The following is a 22,349-nucleotide window of genomic DNA, read 5'->3' on the forward strand; positions in this document are numbered from 1 at the left end:
TTATAATTCTATAATAATATAATAAAATGTACATAAAATATTTTATGTATTCATATTACTTATATTATATTATATTATATTATATTATATTATATTATATTTTAATTTTCCACCATATAAACCCACCATATTTTTATAGATACTACTGTTATTTTGTAACGGAATGTAGTTTTAAGAGTTTTTTAGGCGAGAATATAGTTGTTTAGACCTCAGATATGCAATTTATATGTAAACATTTTTATATTGTAAAAATGTATATGTAAAATTTGTTTAGATGCTTTCGGAGACGTGAGCTCCAGGCCGTCAGTGACTGTTCAGCGCTCATGTACCCGCAGAGAACAGCTTCATCTCGGCCAGTCCTTCGGGAATTTGCCGCTGGCTCTTATGTAGATAGTGTTTAAACATGAGGTATAATTCATTTTGGGTATATTAAATGGGCAATCTTTGGTCTTATTAATATTTTACTTGTTCCAGAGCTAATAGATTTGGCTTAAGGGCTATATTAAGTTTCATAACTTTATATTTACATTGAAATTAAATCCTGTACTAACTAGAGCGCTGCTTTTGTACGTTTGACTGAACTGTTTGCTTGTGTTTATTTCCTATTTTTCTTCTTATGCTGTTATAATGGCTATTGTTGTTAATTTAAAAATTATTGTTCAATAAATGATATTTTATATAAATAACATGCCGTATTTTTTTGGAATTGAGAAAGAGTCCATTAGTGATTTTGACTTCAGAGAAAGTTACATTAATACGACATGAGATGGCGGCAAAGATTTATGAGCGAGTCAGTCAGTCGCAAAGACTTAGACTGAAAGGACTGAAACAAGGAAATAAGGACGTTGTTTTTACTTTAAACATCTTACGAGACGCAGCTGACAAATACATTGACTAGCGCCGTCATGGAAATGTCTTAAATGTTAAAAGGACAAAGACATATTTTCTCAGCAAACATTCAAACTGATTTTGTGATTATGAATATAGGATTGACCTGAAGAATATCAGCTAGATGCTCAGGCGATCTCTCTCTCATAATACTCTACATATCACAGTGAGTTTCAATGGAGGGACTCAACATTCCTTCGTTACTAGATCTAAAGCGACGTTTTACAATTAGAAAAAGAGACTTGGGCTCAACTGTTAAACTGTCAACTTGAGATTTGAATCCGTGGCGGAAGTAATTCCTCACAAAAGAGGGTTTTTAAAGACAATCCGTTGTTGTTCTTTTTTATTTACACACTCGTGCCGTCCAACTGTTGTATAAATGCAATATCACACTCATAGCCGTGCTATATGGCTGTATATCAGCATGCTGTGATTACCTACGGCTGAATCACAGCTGTGCTGATATACAGCCATATCGTATATATATATATATATATATATATATATATATATATATATATATATATATATATATATATATATATATATATATATATAGTATAATGATGTTATTATAGCAATTTTATTGTAGTAATGTGATTCATTGTGATGAAAATAAGACAATGCAAATAAAAAAACAACACTTTTTGAACATTTGATTTTGGAGTGAAATATGGACGTGGACATTTCTTCATGATATTCACACAGCAACAATATGTGCTCAGCTGTGCGGAGCAAAACTGATTGACATATTTACCTGTCTTTTGGCAGGGTGCAGTTTGATTCTGTAGTCCTCTCTCTTCCTTTTCATCCTGTGAAAACCAGTTTAGAAATTGAGTGACGGTTTACTCAAGATGACAGACATTACAGGCCACTTAATCATTTTATTAAGGAGCAGGAAAGCAAACACTGCAGTATGGAGATAACCTCGCTTCACTGCAAAATAACGAACTGCACACTCAGTATAAAACTTAGTGAGGCTGGCAGCAAGTGTGGTGGACATATGGTGAAGGCGAGGAGGGGATGGGATTTCACAGCCAATTATCTGAGAGACCTCTTAACAGACAAACCAGACGCTTATAACTTCATACCTAATGAAAGCTATGGGAAATGCATTGTTCTTCAACCTTCAGTCTTAATTCAGTCACAACACGCACAGAACACAAGTCTGCGCTATTATACTAGCAATGAATCTGTTCATAATTTCTATTTTTAAGTTATGTTACCTCTAATTATTTCCACATAAAAAATAAGAAATTATGTTTTTTGCTGCCTTTATCACTTGCTAAAGCAAATCCTCACAAGTACACAAGGTGGTTTGAACCTGAAGTGGAAAAAAACTGCTGGGCACCTTTATGGTTAATAAAGTAAGATGACATACCTGTTCACCCACGTCACTAATAAAATCATCAGAAGAGCAACACCAACCAGCCCTCCTCCAATATACACATACAGCATGTGATGAAGACCCCTTAAATCTGTAATCATAAAATATGACTCAAGTGAAAGTATTTAGAGCTCCTTTTCAATTTTACTTGAGTGAAAGTACAAAAGTACTTGATTTTTAATGTACTTAAGTAAAAAAGTACTGATTGATGAATGTTTTTGTAATTTTATATAGGCCACTTATATAATTAAATTTTTTATTATATATTTTATATAATCCTGTTGCTCAAAATAATTATGAATGATGATTCATTTTCAAATAGCCAGCACTAGTCAGTATGGATGGAAGATTAGTCGATGCACATAATATGTTAGAGTTACACGATTCTGGATAAAATGAGAATCAAGATTTTTATTTGTATCTTTCAAATAGAAATCATGATTCTCCCACGATTCTGAATAGACAACTAAACAAAAATTGCATATAATTATTGACTAGAGGACAAAATATTAATTGCTGCAATCTATTTAAAAATATAATTTAAAAAAAAAAAAATGGGTTTGAATGAATGATTTAATGACTCACTCATAACTATGTCACTAGTTTCATTACTGGATGAATCAATGTTTTTGAACAAATCTTTTGAATGAATCATTCAATGTCAAATACATTTTAACAGTCACTTGTCGCCCCCTAGTGCCGTAACGATGTAATCGATACAACCATTATTTGAAGCGGCAAGTTTTAAAATGTGATTTGATCTGTTTGAATCGAGATCGTGATCTGTAGACTCATTGATGTGGACGTGTCGCATTAAAGCATTTCAGTGGGCTTAAACAGATCGACCTTTACAGCAGATTTAGTTCAAAAAACAACTGACCTAAATATGATTTTCTGTTATAATAATACATCCTAAAATTCAACATTAGTAGGCTGATTTACTTTTTGCCATCAGTCACGTGCACTCAGGCTAATTTTCAGTCAGACTTGTAAAATCATTCACTGGAGACTCGCTCTGAACGGATCATTGAATCAGTGATTTGTTGACTCGAGAACAGCTGCAATACATTGGATCAGTCCAATTCGTGAATGAATTGTTGACGTGATTTGTGAACCGATTTAACAGAATGATTGAAAAGAATCAGTTCGTGCACGAATCGGACACCTCTTTTGCGTCTCTGACCATGTGATGATTTCTTCATTTTAAAATAATGAGAAACGATATGTTTTATGAAATGTAGTGGAGTAAAAAGTACGATCTTATGCTTTAGAATGTAGTGAAGTACAGTAAAAGTAAAAGTTGCTCAAAATAAAAATACTCCAGTAAAAAACAGATACTTGCAAAATGTACTGAAGTACAAATAAAAATAAATAAAAATAAAAATACTTTGTTACTGTCCACCACTGGAACCGAGTTCTCTTTCATGTCTTCTTGTCCAAACGCCAGCTCAGTATTGGCCGACGCTGTTCACATGAGCACTATGACGCATGTGTGTGATGCTGACGCAAAAGCCAGCCAATACTGACGTAAACAAGGAAATGCTGCACTGCATTCACTGCATCAACTGCGTAGGAGACTGACAGGTAAGAGAAGAGACTGTTGAATAAAGTTGTTATTTTTTGTTTTGCTTTTGCGCACAAAAAGTATTCTTATCGCTTCATAACATCAAGGTTGAACCACTGTAGTCACGTTGACTGTTTTAACGATGTCTTTACTACTTTTCTGGACCTTAAATGATGGTAATTACATTGCTTTCTATGGGGGATAAAAAAAAAAAAAAACTGATTTCATCAAAAATATCTTAATTTGTGTTCCAAAGATGAATGAAGGTCTTACGGGTGTGGAATGACATGAGGGTGAGTACTTAACAGAAATTTAATTTTTGGGTGAACTAACCCTTTAATTAAAAACCATCAGTTTGCTATATCAGTCTATTTATGCTATAGTCGATATACTGGTGGTTGTAAATTGATAAAAAAACAAAAAAAAAATTGGCCAATAAATATTGGCAGCTGATAGATCGGTGCATTTACAGGAAATCTGCTAATGTGTGGACACATTAGTCTTTGCAAAGGGCCAAAATGATGCATTTCCAATGGAATTTTGAATAATCTGGAAAAAATGTATTTAATTCACAATAACTCCATGGATCACTCAACATTTTGGTTCAGAATGGACAATTTCATATTTTGGGTTAACTCTTAAAATGCATGAATGTTTCGGCAGTCATTATTACATATCCAACACGGATGGATCTCTAACTGCTGCAATAGTATAAAACTCTCTGGATATTTTAATAACAATGCCAAAGGAATAAAATAAAGCATATTTCTTTACATTTTGGTAACCAAATATCCTGTAACACAAGATTTTTCGCTTTTTTTTTTTTTTTTAATTTTTTTTAATTTTCATCATTTTATATATTAAAAGTTGTTGAATGATAGGGCTTTTACTTACAAACACCATTCAAACATGAATGAATCTACAAGACCTCTGACTGGTACTGGTCTCATTCTCTCAAAAGGAAGCAGTGGGGACAAAAAGGTGCAGAAAGGAAAGAAACTTTTTAAACAAGTCCCATCATTCTCCTACCTTGAGCAGATAGAGTGGTCAGCAGGACTGTGGTGGACTGGACGCCGGCGTCTGTGCTGAAGTTGCAGCGGTAGAATCCTCCATCTTCTTTGATGATGTTGGTGAGGTGTAGACTGACCTCCATAGCATCACTGCAGTTCACTCGTCCTCTACTGTTGAACTCATTCAGCTCCACGCCATCCTCCAGCATCTGACACGTTGCTATAATATTGCTACTGCCCTCCTCAGTGTTCAGTTTCTCTATGCTTACTTGATAAACCTCACCGTTGTGGACAAGGTCACAATTAATGGTCAGGTTGTCGTTTTCTGCCACCACCAACTTAGTGTCTGGTTGAATAGAGATGCTGGTGGTGATTGCTAGAAAAAAAAGTGGAGTAGAATTATGCAACCTGCCACTCACATGACATCATAGCAATAGCAAACCACAGAAATCAAGTCCCGCCCTACATTTTTCTTGTTCGAGTAGCCGTTTCACTCGGAAATATGTTACAATAGAAAATAAAAGACTAATCGCAACTTCCGTTTCATGCCAAATTTAACAGTTCTAATATCCTAGATGGAATTGATAAGGTCCCCCTGAAATCAAAATTTACGTTTTTTTTTTTTTTTTTAGCTTTTAGTATGAATATGTAAGCCTAAAGGTTATGATTAAGCTGGTGTGTTGCGAAACAATGACAACATTTGCATTTACAAGATGTAAGCATTCAAAACTCTCTCACTTCCACTAAAATGGAACAAGGATTTTCATGTCATCACCGCGGAGTTCAGTTTCTCATCAAATCTTCTGTCCAATCAAAAGCTCTCTAGAATCTGAAGTCCCGCCCCCTCCTACACTGAACAGACAGTTGAAATTGGCCATTTGTTCACACATTTACTAGTTTCTATATGGTGAATGGCACATAGTGCACTATATAGAGTATAGGGAACGATTCAGACAGTGTAAATATACTTTCTGTTGACGCCAAAGAAGTCCGTTTTCGCACTACGCTGCATTCTCAAGGGGCGGCGGCATGACGGAGGGCGTTTGAAGCTTGGTGCTGAAGTGACCGTCGTAATGACAACAGCCAATCACATTACTTTCCGGTGTTGAATGAACCCAAATGGCTAGCGACTGCTCTTGGGTTTTTGCATAAGGCGATCTGATTGGCTGACGCCTGCGTTGGTGCTTGAGTCGGCGCAGACTATAAAATGTTCGGACACATTTGAATTCTACAAACAATGCTCTATTTTAAAGAAATATGGAGGAGAAACGATTAGAGATTGAGAGGAAAATTGGGTTTTATGAGCTCAATGGCTCTGGCCGAGCTGTGATCTAGGTGAAAATCTATTGGCTATTTTTTTAAAAAGGGGAGGAGCTTCTAGATATATCCCTTCCTGTTTTCCTGTTTCACTGGAAATTACATCAACATAGTGAATAAAGCTGCGCAATCCAAAGCACTTCAGTGGGCCTTTAAACAAAACTAATGAAGACAGAGAATGGGAGCACCTGCACTCAGGTGCTGCGTTCATGGCACTGTCAAAATAAACTCCCTTTTGACCTATGCTTTTGACGCTTATCGGCCTAACAAAAAAAATTTATCAGTCGACCTCTAATTAGATTACCTGTCTTCATCTGTAATGTTAAAAAATATCACGCTGAACATGGCAACATTTAAATGGTTTCTTCATTCACCTGTTTTTTCGACAAATGTGTCTTTTGTCCATGAACCCTGAGGATAGGTCTGAAGAGAGCAATGATACTGGCCGATGTCACTCTCAGTGACGTTCCTTATGGAAATGCTGCCATCCATCGTGGTGGTTTTCAGAAACTCCACTCTACCGTCATAAGATGATGCGAAGTTGGTGCCATACTGAGGATGATAAACAGCTACAGGTTGTGAAAGAGACTTTTTAGTCCAAGAGACCATAGTGAGCTGGCCAGTCCATGGACACAGGCAGTCCAATATCATTCCCTCCTGCAGTATGACTGTTGATTCTGGGGCTTTCATCTGAACAGAGCCTAGAACACCATTGCGGAAGTGTGGGAAGTCAGATACAGATTAAAAAAGAAAGAGAGAGAGAGAGACAAAAGAATTCTTGTAGGAATATTGTATTACGTACAGTCATGCCAATAAAACTACTTTGAATTTGGAATACAAAACCATCTAAATGTACATCATTTCATGTCAGTGGACATTGGCATTTGTTATACTGGATTTATATATTCATTTGATAGAGATTTTGGAAAGAAGCCAATTAAATATTTTTGAAATAGGCTACATTATCATACAACTGTGAGGTTGGCAAGATTTATAGATTTTGAAGGAAAAAGAAATCTCACCAAGGCTTCATTTATTTAATCAAAAATACAGTAAAACATTAATATTGTGAGATATTATTAATTTAAATATATTTTACAATGTGATGGCACAGCTGAATTGTCAGCATCATTACTCCAGTCTTGTCACATGATCCTTCAGAATTCATTCTGATATGCTGATCTGGTGCTCATGAATCATTTCTTACTATTATCTGTTGAAAATAGTGTTGTGTTAAAAATTTTGGGAAAACTGATTTTCCTTTGATGTTTTTTTTTTTTTAAAGATTCTTTGATAAAGTTCAAAAGATAGAATTTTCTGTAACATTCTACAGATAAATTAAATTGCTCAAAAATGACAGTAAAGACATTTATATTATATAAATGACTTTTTTCAGATTTATATAAATTAAAAATTACCATTCCATATTATAAAAATAACTGTAAAACATATTTGTGTGTATTAAATCTAATATATATTGTTAATGTATATATATAAATAATTTTACTTTATTTTCCCCCAGGCTAAATCAACAATTGTTGTTTGAAGAAGTATTTTTCTTTTAATTTTCTTTTTAAATACCTAAATAAAGGCATAAATTGAAAAATACAATGTTCTCCTAGTTGTCCAACCAACAAGTGTTGGTGGTTTTCGGTTCTTTGTCTCCAGGTTAAGTTGTAGAACAACATCTTAAAGTTTATTAAACTGTTATTGTTAGTTTAGTTTTATAAGTCTACAAAATACAGTGCAACCAACAACCACAAGCAACAAGCGAAAGTTTCAATATAACCACATATCCTCCTTAAAAGGATTGCAACAAAGTAAAATCAGTTACTGCAGACGTTTCCTTCTATAATAGTCTAAAAAAAAAAAGTTTTAAAAAGTTTATCCTAAATTTATATTCAACCTATAAGCACTTAAATCAATGAACAGTCAATTCAACTCATACGTAAACAGGAACACTGTTTATAATGCTAGAGAACAGCCATTCATGCTTACCTACTTAAATATAGATATAAATTACCAATAAGAAACAAACAATTGCTTATAACAAACCATTCGAACTACAGTCAAACGTTCCTACCTTTGCTAAAAACATTACCTTTCAGAAAACAGAGCAGCATCATGAGTACCAAGAAGTACCAGTAATCCTTTTGTACTGCCACCATCTTGCTCCTCTGAGACAGAATGAATACAGCATTGACGAGGACTGAGGCGACCACAGGCGCTATCTGTGCTCAGCTGCAAGAGTCTGCGAACACATCCTCAACCAGTAGTTCAACACTGTTAGAGAGGAGGTGTTAAGTTCACCTAACTAGAATGGGCATAATTCCACCCCACACAGAGTTTTTTTTTGTGTTCAACTGAAACTGAAACAGCAGATTTGAAACCAGTCTCTGAATTCCCCTATGATAAGAATACATCAAAACAAAAATAAATCAAAGGAAAGGAAAAATAATGACCTTCTGTAATTGGATAGTACACCCAAAAATGGTGAAATAATAACCTTTGGTTGTACTAGTCCTTTACAGTGCGCGCGATAAATAATTACTGAGATTTCATCATCCAGTCATACCGACCTTACAGTTGGAGAATGAAGAGGTGTCTACTGTAAAACAGTTCATTTATTTATTTGCTACAAATGGAAAATATACAAAAACTGTTCAAAATATGTACCAAAACATAAATAAACATTCACATTATTAGGTGATTTCAATGACCCCCACCACCAGTGAGGCAATTAAGAGTTGAAAATGTGGGTGAGATTTCTCAGGCACTTCAGAAGATAGACGTTCATGGGTTTGTCACTTCTGTGCTCTTCATCTACATGAACAAACAAAAACAGACAGACAATTACCACGCATTCTCAGGAAAGATCCATTCCTGATGCTCTAGTACCATTTGAGAGTAAAAATGAGAGGCTCTCCTCTGATCAAACTGAATATATTCACACCTTTCCTGGCGGACACGTATGCCTCTTCAACTTTCAGTCTGATGGAAGGACACTTCAAAGTGGCCTTTGCCTTTGTGAGAGGAGACATGCAGGATGGGAAGATAAAGGGTGAGACGGATCTCCAAGTGTGTGAGAGAAATGAAGACTCGCATGTAATTTGTGTTTATAAAAATTATCATGAATAATGTCTTATTTCACATTCTGCTGCCGAAGAACTGTTGCTCTGACTAGTACTACTATTTAATATTTTTCCCAATCATTCATTAACTGTTTGTAAAAAGCATTATGTAATAACAGGATGCCATTGAATAAATGACGTTACCTTCTGATTGTTGTGCAACAGAGCCCAAAGTGCTGAAGCTCCTATGGTACGTATATCTGATGAACTACTGCTCAGACAAGACACTAGTGTCTCAACAGCTTTATCTGAAATATAAAGACATATTACACACACATACATACATACATATACATATATATATACATATATATATATATATATATATATATATATATATATATATATATATATATATACATATATATATATATATATATACATATATATATATATATATATATATATATATATATATATATATATATATATATATATATATATATATATATATATATATACACAGTACAGTCCAAAAGTTTGGAACCACTAAGATTTTTAATGTTTTTAAAAGAAGTTTCGTCTGCTCACCAAGGCTACATTTATTTAATTAAAAGTGAAATATTATTACAATTTAAAATAACTGTATACTATTTAAATATATTTGACAAAGTAATTTATTCCTGTGATGCAAAGCTGAATTTTCAGCATCGTTACTCCAGTCTTCACTGTCACATGATCCTTCAGAAATCATTCTAATATGCTGATTTGCTGCTCATTAAACATTTATGATTATTTTCAATGTTGAAAACAGTTGTGTACTTTTTTTTTCAGGATTCCTTGATGAATAGAAAGTTCAAAAGAACAGCATTTATCTGAAATACAAAGCTTCTGTAGCATTATACACTACCGTTCAAAAGTTTGGGGTCAGTAAGAATTTTCATAAAGAAATGAATACTTTTATTCAGCAAGGATGCATTAAATCAATCAAAAGTGGCAGTAAATACATTTATAATGTTACAAAAGATTAGATTTCCGATAAACACTGTTCTTTTGAACTTTCTATTCATCAAATAATCCTGAAAAAAAATATTGTACACAAATATTTTGTACAATTGTACACATTAAATGTTTCTTGAGCAGCAGATCAGCATATTAGAATGATTTCTGAAGGATCATGTGACACTGAAGACTGGAGTAATGATGCTGACAATTCAGCTTTGCCATCACAGGAATAAATTACTTTGTCAAATATATTCAAATAGAAAACAGTTATTTTAAATTGTAATAATATTTCACAATATTACTGTTTTTACTGTATTTTTAATTAAATAAATGTAGCCTTGGTGAGCAGACGAAACTTTCTTCCAAACTTTTGGACTGTACTGTATATATATATATATATATGACGATTGAGGGACTCAAACACAACTATTAAAAAAGGTTCAAACATTCACTGATGCTCCAGAAGGAAACATGATGCATTAAGCAAAAACTTTTTGAATTTGAACATCAAGATAAATTTTACTTAATTTGTCTTCTGGGAAACATGCAAATATCTTCTGTAGCTTCCGATGGGCAGTACTAAATGAAAAAATTAAATATTTAAACAAAATAAGACAAATTTGGACATTTTCATCATGTTCAAAAGTTTTCACCCCCTGGTTCTTAATGCATCGCATTTCCTTCTGGAGCATCAGTGAATGTTTGAACCTTTTTTAATAGTTGTGTTTGAGTCCCTCAATCGTCCTCAGTGTGAAAAGATGGATCTCAAAAATCACACAGTCACTGCTGGAAAGGGTTTAAATACGCAAAAGATGATGGAAAACTGAAGAATTTGAAGGACCTGAAAGATTTTTCTGAAGAATATTGGGCAGTTTAACTGTTCAGGACAAACAAGAGACTCATGAACAACCATCACAAAACATAAAAAACAGTCGTAGATCATCCAGGTAACCACACACAGTATTAAGAATCAAGGGTATGTACATTTTTGAACGGGTCATTTTTATAAATTCAGCTATTTTTTGACTATATGTAAACATCTTTTATGCAAAATATCTTCAGCTAAAATATTCAGCACAGTGCTAAATAAAAAATAACACACATTTTGCATGATCCCTCATATTTTGTTAAAATAATTAACATTTTGCAGATTCTGCAAGGGGTATGTAAACTATATATACAATTTAAAATAACTGTTTTCTATTTGAATATATTTCACAAAGTAATTTATTCCTGTGATGGCAAAGCTGAATTTTCAGCATCATTACTCCAGTCTTCAGTGTCACATGATCCTTCAGAAATCATTCTAATATGCTGATCTGCTGCTCAAGAAACATTTAATGTGTACAACTGTACAACATATTTGTGTACAATATTTTTTTTTCAGGATTATTTGATGAATAGAAAGTTCAAAAGAACAGTGTTTATCTGAAATCTAATCTTTTGTAACATTATAAATGTCTTTACTGCCACTTTTGATTGATTTAATGCATCCTTGCTGAATAAAAGTATTCATTTCTTTAATTTCTTTAAAAAAAAAATAAAAATAAAAATTCTTACTGACCCCAAACTTTTGAATGGTAGTGTATAATGCTACAGAAGCTTTGTATTTCAGATAAATGCTGTTCTTTTGAACTTTCTATTCATCAAGGAATCCTGAAAAAAAAAGTACACAACTGTTTTCAACATTGAAAATAATCATAAATGTTTATTGAGCAGCAAATCAGCATATTAGAATGATTTCTGAAGGATCATGTGACACTGAAGACTGGAGTAACGATGCTGAAAATTCAGCTTTGCATCACAGGAATAAATTACTTTGTCAAATATATTTAAATAGTACACAGTTATTTTAAATTGTAATAATATTTCACAATATTACTGTTTTTTACTGTATTTTTAATTAAATAAATGTAGCCTTGGTGAGCAGACGAAACTTCTTTTAAAAACATTAAAAATCTTAGTCTTAGTCCAAACTTTTGGACTGTACTGTATATATATAGTATAAATGTGTGTGTGCGATTCTATAATTGCAGGTACATTTGTCAAGTCATTTTTTTCTGCTTTTTTTCAAATGCTTACATTTTTAATTATTTTAATAATTTGTTACTCGTTGTCAAGGATCACAAGATGTTACAGGCCATAACAATATATTATTTTCTGTAAAAAACTGTTTTATATAGCTGCAAATCATGATTTCTTGTTGTCCAAATTATTCAGTGTCAATTCTGTTACCATCAAACTCTGTTACCAAGGCAGATTAACAGTGTTGACAGTATGTAACAGAACTGACAGTCCTACACAGAAAAACAAACATTCTTTCTCTCTTTTTTTTTTTTTCCTCTCTCTCTCTTTCTCATGCGCACACACACATACATGACTGTCAATTCAGTTACATACATTCTAGTTTGACAGTAACAGAATTGACACGGACTTATTCGGACAACAAGAAATCATGATTTTCGACTATATAAGGCTATATAAGCTATGTAAGTTTTCATAGAAAATATTATATTGTTATGGCCTGTAACATCTTGTGATCTTTAATATATCTCTGATTGATATATGTGTGTTGTTGAAATATTTTTAATATAAGTAATACAAATTGCATTATTGGTAGTGTGTATTTGCTGTTTCACACTGTGTCATGAGTATATTCACATAACGTCAAGTCAATCATCTCATTTCCTTCGCTTTCTATGAAAAGGAATTGGGAGGAAATGTTGATGTCATGTGAAAAACTATTATCACCCCATTGAGGCTGTTATGACACATCCGCACTTCATTGTTTGTGTGTGTATGCGCTGCCATAAGTGTTTGTGTGCGGTGGATCACTTTTACACACGCAGTGTTAAATTCATCTTAACAGGCTGGAGTCTGTCACAGATCAAAAAATAAATGAATAAATACAAAATAAAAAAATATTATATTATTATTTTAATAACACTTTACAATAATGTTTGTTAACATTAATTAACTACATTACTTAATGAAATAATAATGAAAAATACTTCTAATGCATTTATTAATCTTTGTTAAAGCATTCACTAATTTACATTATTAAAATAAAAAGTTGTATCTGTTAATATTATTTAATGGACCTGAGCTTATATCAACTACCAATGAACAGTATTTTTATTAACTAACATTAATAAAGATTAATAACAACGGTATCAAATGTACTGCTCATTGTTAATGCATTAACATTAACTAGCACTTTATTAAAAAGTGTAAGCATTATGTTACAGTTACTTTTGTGAAAAAAAAAAAAAGTTTATATATCGGCCAGGCCAATTAATTAGACGACATTTGGCTATTCAGTAAACCATGCCTGCTGAGCCTTATTAGATACTGGCATTGGCATCATACACTCAAAAAGAAACATGTTGGTCGACCATTAACATCTAAAACCCTGTAAATCCAGCGCTCATACCATTGGCTAAGACTTTGGGCTTGTTAGCGGAGCAGAAGCAGATGTTGTGGAGAATGAGCAGGACGGTGGGTTTCGTGCTGGAGTGTTTGGACTGGGCCAGTTCGACCAGCAGCTCCAAAGCCCCTCGGAGCCTGAGGATCATCTGCTGTCCGTCATCCCCGAACGACACGTTCAGCAGCAGCCTGAGCCACAGGGACAGAGGATCTGCTGTCGGAACGCCGCTTCGACCACCTGCCTTAGGCATGGGAAGAGACAGGAACTGCTGCAGGAAGTTACTCTTGGGAAAATAGCAAGAAAGGAGGTTTTGTTAACACTTCTCTTTGTGAATTTCTCTATGAAACTAAAAAGCGGATTGGCAACCAAAAGACTATTAGGTATATTTATCGTATAGACTGAAGTGTTTCATATGTGGTTATATTTCTTTCTTCCATGAATTGTTTGCTTTAAACACTAGTCAGCGAGTTACCTTCAGCAGTACCCCTTTGCAGTCCTTTGAGATGGCCAGGTTGGCCAGCAATGAGAAAGCCAGACTGTGGATGCTGCTGTTGTCAGGGGCAACCTGGGAGGCCAGTTTCATCACCCCATGCATCAGTGAATTTGTGACCGCAGTCTTAGGAAGAACAGCCTGAACTGAGCCAGAGCTACAACTGCTGCTGCTGCTGCTACATAAAGCACTGCATGCTGAAAGAGAATGAGGATGAGACAGACAAAGAGAAGAGAGATAACCTGATTATGGAAAAATACTATAACGTATACAAAGAGTTACAAAAAACTAAGTAACTGTATCTCAGAAAGATTATGTAAGAGCGTTAAGGAAACAAAACTGTTGATCAGTGTTTCTTAGCAGAAACCGACCTATACCCGAAATTAGGTCAAACCCCTTGCATAACAAAACTTTGAACACTTTATATGCAGTATCTCACAGAAGTGAGTACACCCCTCAGATTTTTGTAAATATTTTATTATATCTTTTCATTTGACGACACTGAAGAAATTACACTTTGCTACAATGTAAAGTAATGAGTGTACAGCTTGTATAACAGGTTAAATTTGCTGTCCCCTCTAAATAACTCAACACACAGCCATTAAAGCGGAACTCGGTAAGATTTGCGAAGCTCCCCCTACAGGTTCCTTCAGTGAATCACATTGTCTTAAATAGTCCAAGCGCAGCTCTGGACTACAACGACTACAACGCTCACCAGCGCAGTAGTTTTGCAAATACAGAACAAGAAATGTCCTTGTTTTTGAATTACCGTAAAGCATTTTGTCACTCTTGCGTGAACGTGAACATGAGGCGAGATTGTTTCGGGTCGGTGCAGCTCAACTTGCAAGTGCTGTTTTCTGGCGTAGACGTGCCAGAGGGGGTTAGTGCATGCCTCAAACACACCACTACAAGTCAATTAACCATTTTAAGGACTATTTATGAAGGTAAAAAAAGTTACTTAGTTCTGCTTTAAAAGTGAGTACACCCCTAAGTGAAAATGTCCATATTGGGCCCAATTAGCCATTTTCTCTCCCCGGTGTCATGTGACTCGTTAGTGTTACAAGGTCTCAGGTGTGAATGGGGAGCAGGTGTGTTAAATTTGGTGTTAACACGCTCACTCTCTCATACTGGTCATTGGAAGTTCAACATGGCACCTCATGGCAAAGAACTCTCTGAGGATCTGAAAAAAAGAATTGTTGCTCTACATAAAGATGGCATAGGCTATAAGAAGATTGCCAAGACCCTGAAACTGAGCTGCAGCATGGTGGCCAAGACCATACAGCGGTTTAACAGGACAGGTTCCACTCAGAACAGGCCTCGCCATTGTTGACCAAAGAAGTTGAGTGCACATGCTCAGCGTCATATCCAGAGGTTGTGTTTGGGAAACAGACGTATGAGTGCTGCCAGCATTGCTGCAGAGGTTGAAGGGGTGGGGGGTCAGCCTGTCAGTGCTCAGACCATACGCCACACACTGCATCAAATGTCGTCTGCATTTCCACAGTCTGCATGGCTGTCGTCCCAGAAGGAAGCCTCTTCTAAAAATGATGCACAAGAAAGCCCGCACACAGTTTGTTGAAGATAAGCAGACTAAGAACATGGATTACAATCTCCTGTGGTCTGATGAGACCAAGATAAACTTATTTGGTTCAGATAGTGTCAAGTGTGTGTGGTGGCAACCAGGTGAGGAGTACAAAGACAAGTGTGTCTTGCCTACAGTCAAGCATGGTGGTGGGAGTGTCATGGTCTGGGGCTGCATGAGTGCTGCTGGCACTGGGGAGCTACAGTTCATTGAGGGAACCATGAATGCCAACATGTACTATGACATACTGAAGCAGAGCATGATCCCATCCCTTCAAAGACTGGGCCGCAGAGCAGTATTCCAATATAACGATAACGACCCCAAACACACCTCCAAGACAACCACTGCCTTGCTAAAGAATGTCTTCAGACCTAAACTCTATTGAGCATCTGTGGGGCATCCTTAAACGGAAGGTGGAGGAGCGCAAGGTCTCTAACATCCACCAGCTCCGTGATGTCCTCATGGAGGAGTGGAAGAGGACTCCAGTGGCAACCTGTGAAGCTCTGGTGAACTCCATGCCCAAGAGGGTTGAGGCAGTGCTGGAAAATAATGGCGGTCACACAAAATATTGACACTTTGGGCCATTTTGGACATTTTAACTCACTTTTGTGGACAGCGGTTTAGACATTAATGGCTGTGTGTTGTTATTTTGAGGGGACAGCAAGCTGTACACTCACTACTTTACATTGTAGCAAAGTGTCATTTCTTCAGTGTCGTCACATGAAAAGATATAATAAAATATTTAAAAAAATGTGAGGGGTGTACTCACTTCTGTGAGATACTGTATATACACACACAAATACATATATACACATCTATGTACGCGCACACACACACACACACACACACACACACTACTGTACAATATTCAGCAAGGATGCATTAATTCGATCAAAAGTTACAGTAAAGATCTTTTGAACTCAATTTATCAAAGAATCCTAAAAAGAATCACCATTTTCACAAAAATATTAAGCAGTACAACCATTTTCAACATTGATAAAAAGAAATGTTTGATGAAATGCTGATGAACCAAATCAGCATATTAGAATGATTTCTGAAGGATCATGTGACATCGAAGACTAGAGTAATTCAGCTTTAACATGACATGAATAAATTACATTTTAAAATATAGTAAAAAAGAAAATAGTTATATTAAATTGTAATAATATTTCACAATATTATTGTTTTTACTCAATTTTTGTAAAAACATAGAGAACATAACATAAGAGACTTTCAAAACCTTTCTTATCTTTCAAAAACATATTTTATTTCTCTCCTTTTGCCCACGGTGCTGCAAAATAAAGCTACAGGAAACACTGCCGGTGATATAAAGCCACACAAGCACTTTTTTTTTTTTATCTATCCATCTTTACTGCCTCAAAATATCACTGCACAGTTGTGTAACAATGAGTTTGGAAACTCAATGGAAACTTCATTCCACTGTATTTTGATTCTAAATATATATATAGATAAAAAACCATTTCCTCCAGGTCTAACAATGCTACATTCATTGTCATCAAGTGTCAAACCCACTAAATGTCTCATTTCTGGGTAAGTTAACATATTTTGAAGAATTGCATGACTGCAGATGAATCATTTAACATTATGCTGGATTATTGAGAGACCTCAGCAGGGTTTTGCTTGCAGAATAAATCCAATATTAATCGGCCAGATGAAAGAATGAGGGTTGTGTGTTGCAGGTTAATGAATTATACAATAAAAGTGACATAGGACAGAGTATGATGGGAAGGAAAAAGTGCTGGAGGGCTGATTCCATAACTGATGAACCAACCTCATGAACTTTAAACATCACCTACTGTTAACACAGACCTTGAGAAGCACCACACATGAAGCACGCTGTTGTAGACTAGTGCCGTCAAACTATAGTGACAGCCCAAACGCACACACAAATACATACGCAAAAACACATGCACACCCACACACACACACACACGCACACACACAGACATATATGTACACACTGATATACGCCCATGCATTGCTGGCTGTTCACAGGTGTAAAGCCACATCCTGTGCAAAAGCACAGCTTTCCATGAGCTCAGATATGCGACACTGAGCAATCATTGTGTTTAAGTAAACACACTCACGAACAGACACTTTCATGTACACACAGAGAAACACGTGCAAATGCTTTCATGTGTAACCGTCTTGCTTTCACACAATGCAGTTTTTGAAGATTAACGTACAGATTTTTTTTTTTAGTGTCTGGAGGATAAATTTCTTCCTAGTTTTCTCTAGATTTTTTCCTAATACATAATATCTATATTTATAGTAAAGGGCTAACAATCTTGTCTAATATAACCAACAGTGGTTGTCTAAAAGTGTCCGATCCTTTTCTTAAGAGGTTATAAATAAAAATGCTTCTAACTTAAGGCTAAGCTCTCCATGAAATTTTTGGCCATCCTTCGGACGGATTCGCTACAACAGGCTTGTACTATTAGTGGATAAAAGCAAGATGACAACATAAGTTGTAACCATAATTAAACTAAACTATATCTGTTCTATCTCCATGCAGCATATATTCTCTGGCTCTGTAGGCATCATTGTCCGATTTCAAACATATACGGCTTCGAACATACAAGAACTGACATTTTCAGTGCGTGAGATTGTCCTGTTTTGTTGTTGCATGAGCTCTTGAATTTCCGCCCTCTTCTTGAAAGAGTCGGGAGCAGCAGCTCATTTGCATTTAATGGTGTGTTTTTGCTTACCCCCGAAAATGGCAATTTTATCATGCTATAAAAAATGATCTGTGGGGTATTTTGGACATCAGAGACTTATTTTACATCTTGTAAAAAGGGGCATATTAGGTCCCCTTTATTTTCAGATTATGCTTCTTAAAGGGGTAATGAATGAATGAATGAATGAATGAATGAATCATTTATATAGCGCTTTTCTTATGTACTACTGTACACTTGATGCTTCTCATCCAAAGGGCGGACCACAGGTCATCACATGAGAAATCACATTTTCCTTGATGTTTTGACATATAAGAGGTCTTCGTACTTTCTATTATAATGTCCCGCATGTTTCATAGCTTAAAATGTCCTCATCATCTACCTTCTACAATGCAAATAAATCACTTGCACATGTGACCAAATTTCACGAGGTGACTAAAAAAAATGTATTTAATTAGCCAATGGCTAGTAAATTGTACATTTACAGTCACCAGATATACTTTCATTGCCTGCTGAGCTTTGTCAAGCTTCGTTGCGTTTCGTCAAAAGCAAATAGAAGCCATTATAAATCACTGACACCGTCTACAACCTGTCGACGACAGGACAAATGGAAGAGTGAAAGAACGTTCGCTTGACACATCCAGTTTAATATACAGTCATGTGAAAAAGTTAGGACACTCTATTGAATTCCATGGTTTTCCATATAAGGACGTAATAAAAAAATCATCTGGTACTTGGCAGGTCTTAAAGGGGGGATATCACACAGTTTCTGACAATCTCATGTTAATCTCGAGTACCTATAGAGTAGTAGTGCATCCCTCATATCTCCGAAAAGTCTTTAGTTTTATCATATTTATAAAAGATACATACGCTGTACCGAGTTCTTTCGGAAACAGCCGAGCACCTGGAGGCGTGCCTTGGACGAAGCTAAAGAGTGACGAGCACACACAGCTTTTGCGTAGCGAATGTCTGCAAGCTATCAATGGTCAGCTAAACAACTGTATTTAAGCACACACAATACACCATTGCATTACCCCTGGATAACTTTTGAATCACTATAATGAATATAGTGTATAGTGAATGATGAATAATGAATTTATGAATTCACTACGTTTGTGTTGTTTACATTATATGCACTTAGGTGCCTATTGCCAACAAAACAGACTTTTGAAGCAGTTTTACTCACCACCTGCGGTTGCTACTCATGACCGGGATCATTATCGCTGTGAGCGCACCATCTTTCAGTTTCAAATGATCTATAAATCCAGTGTAGAACTGGGCCTTGTTTATAAAACCATTAGCGCCGATCCTGAGTGCTCGAGCAGCCACGGAAAAACATGAGATATTCTTGATTTATTTTAACTAATAAAAAAAGTGATTGCAACTATCAGTTTCTATGGTTATTTTAATGACAAATGTCGAGAGCGCATCAATGTAATGCGTGAGCACAAAACTCTCAGCTCCACTTAACGCTGGGTTCTTTGGGAAGCAAGGTTATCTTTCCCTCACAACCAAAACCACACTTTTTTGGTGACGTTGTTGGTTTTGTGGTCTAAAAACAAAGTGACAAATCTTTCTCGAGGTAGTCCTGTGCAGTGCTGCTGACGACTTCCGTAAAGCCGAACGAAGCGCATTGATGGACGGCTCTTGCTCTATCATTCTGGTCGTTGCGTGCGCGCGTGCGATCTTCCAGGAGAAGTGCCCGTACAAGGAATTCTGCCCTTTATTACATAATAAAAGGCCATACTCGAAAAAAAAATGTCTGAAGTTTGTGAGCAATCTGAAGAGTATTTTTGGCACAGAAATACTCCGTCTCTCTTTAACTCTTTAACAGTGTAAATAAGTCAGAATGCATGAAATAGCATTAACACCCCCCCTTTTTTGAAGAAAAAAAAAAAAACTCAGATGAACAACACATGACATATCACGTAGTGTCATTATTTAATTAACAAAAATAAATTAAGACAGCAAAGCCATGGGTGACAACCTAAGGAGGACACACTATGTAAGACTTGCATTGTCCAGTTGCATGACCCAATTTTGGCCAAGCTTTAGTTGTCGGACAGATGACCTCATATTTGACTCTAGAATACAGAGGAGTTCATGGTCGACTCAATGTCTGTGAGAGGCCCACTTCGTGGCTATAAAACAAGCCTAAAATCATCAACCCTTCAGTCAGCATGCTTGACTTTTGGTATGAGGTGTTTGTTCTGATATGCTGCGTTTAGTTTTCACCAAACCTGGTGCTGTGCAGTATGGACAAACATCTCCACTTTGGTCTTGTCTAGCCAAAGGACATTTTTCATAGTCTTGTGGTTCAGATGCGACTTTGCAAACCTAAGCCATGCTGCCATGTTCTTTTTAGAGAGAAGAAGCTTTCTCCTGGCAACCCTTCCAAACATGCCATACTTGTCCCATCTTTTTCTAATTATACTGTCATGAACTTTATCATTTAACGTGTTAACTGAGGCCTGTAGAGTCTGAGGTGTAGTTCTTGGGTTGTCTGCAATTTCTCTGAGCATTGCACAGTCTGATCTTGGGGTGAATTTGCTGGGACGTCCACTCATGGAAAGACTGGTGTCTGTTTTGAATGTCTTCCACTTGTGAATAACTTCAAATTGTTTGGAAATGGCTGCATAACACTTCCCAGATTGATGGCAGCAACAATTGCTTCTTTAAGAATATTGCGGATGTCTTTCCTTCTTTGCATTGTGTTAACAGACAACTGAACAAACGTCTGCTTTTATAGAGGTGCTCACACAAAGGCATTTGATTAGCAGAGCCTGACCGTTACTTATTAAACAATAATGTGTCCTTAGTTTGTCACTCAAGGCTTTTCCATTTTGGCCAAGTTCTTGTGAAATAAATAATGACATGGTGTTATATGTCATGTGTTGTTGTTCACTGGAGGTTTTATTTTCCGAATTAATTTAAGACCTGCCAAGGACCAGATGATTTTTCATTATGTCCTGATATGGAAAACCATGGAATTAAATAAGATGTCCTAACTTTTTCACATGACTGTATATATGTATGAGCAGTTTTTGATATATACATATACTGTATACAATCCAACCAAAGTAAGCATTTAAGCCTGAAGTACCTCCCCTTAACGCAAATGCTCCATCGTAGCTTCCAGTAAAGCAGCACGCTTAGACTATGACACAATCCTTTCTGTAGCTGTCGGGCTCATGTCAGCCTTACATTTGGCACACAATGGCTCTTACTGTACTGCCACATGACTCATGAGAAGGTTACAGTGAGCACAAAGCTTATACATTATCTCAGCACCCTGTCTCTGGCTTTCTAATCCTCTTTCTCTCTCCAATTCTCCTTTTCTCACTCTCATTCCTTCACTTCTCAGAAGACTGACCAGCTGTGTAGTTAGCAGTATAGACACAGAGCAGTTCCAGGGCCGCCGTCATAGTGAGGTCATCCAGCAGGAACCAGGGCCACAGGGCCAACAGCACCGCTGCCAGACGCAGCTCTGTAGCCACAGCCTGTAAAGAGAAAATTATGAATTCATTAATCAAACAAGACAAAATTTGTCAGACTCAGTCAATATTGGATATTTTTTATTCAAGCTAATTTTTTACATTTACATCACCTTTGCTAACACCTAATACTCCATTACATTAAATGTAATCTAGTAAGTCCCAAATTGAAATATATTTATAAATGAATTCATATGACACATTATAATGTTGCAATGCCTAAATTCACTTGTACAATTTAAAACTTTAATTGAATTTTAATATCAGCCATAAAATGAAAATAATCGGTTTATCGGTATCAGTGTATCCCAACTAAACTCTAAAAAGGGTAAAAAAGGTAAATAAATGATGAAAAAATGTTCATTCTTGAGTGAACAGTCTCTTTAAGGTCAAAAAATTAGAAAATTAGAATGTTCATTGA

General features: G+C 35.8%; 2 protein-coding genes across 7 annotated transcripts in view; both read right to left on the reverse strand.

Moving 5' to 3' along the window:
- Positions 1-8,638, reverse strand: part of cd226 (CD226 molecule) — an 11,675-nt gene extending 3,037 nt beyond the window's left edge. For both annotated transcript variants that reach the window (XM_048174020.1, XM_048174019.1), the window contains exons 1-5: positions 8,268-8,638; positions 6,541-6,867; positions 4,869-5,225; positions 2,270-2,366; positions 1,646-1,700 (exon numbers count right to left, since the gene is read on the reverse strand). In XM_048174020.1, the coding sequence (XP_048029977.1) occupies positions 1,646-1,700; positions 2,270-2,366; positions 4,869-5,225; positions 6,541-6,867; positions 8,268-8,334 (903 nt within the window). In that variant the 5' untranslated portion in view covers positions 8,335-8,638. The remainder of the gene's footprint in view (positions 1-1,645; positions 1,701-2,269; positions 2,367-4,868; positions 5,226-6,540; positions 6,868-8,267) is intronic.
- Positions 8,639-8,780: 142 nt separating this feature from the next.
- Positions 8,781-22,349, reverse strand: part of rttn (rotatin) — a 75,555-nt gene continuing 61,986 nt past the window's right edge. For 4 of the 5 annotated variants that reach the window (XM_048174018.1, XM_048174016.1, XM_048174015.1 and 1 more), the window contains exons 44-49: positions 21,808-21,934; positions 14,142-14,356; positions 13,676-13,952; positions 9,442-9,545; positions 9,120-9,189; positions 8,781-8,989 (exon numbers count right to left, since the gene is read on the reverse strand). In XM_048174018.1, the coding sequence (XP_048029975.1) occupies positions 8,907-8,989; positions 9,120-9,189; positions 9,442-9,545; positions 13,676-13,952; positions 14,142-14,356; positions 21,808-21,934 (876 nt within the window). In that variant the 3' untranslated portion in view covers positions 8,781-8,906. The remainder of the gene's footprint in view (positions 8,990-9,119; positions 9,190-9,441; positions 9,546-13,675; positions 13,953-14,141; positions 14,357-21,807; positions 21,935-22,349) is intronic. The other variant, XM_048174017.1, reaches the window with a different exon arrangement.

This window comes from Megalobrama amblycephala, linkage group LG22 (genome assembly GCF_018812025.1).
Source record: "Megalobrama amblycephala isolate DHTTF-2021 linkage group LG22, ASM1881202v1, whole genome shotgun sequence".
NCBI classification, from domain to species: domain Eukaryota; kingdom Metazoa; phylum Chordata; class Actinopteri; order Cypriniformes; family Xenocyprididae; genus Megalobrama; species Megalobrama amblycephala.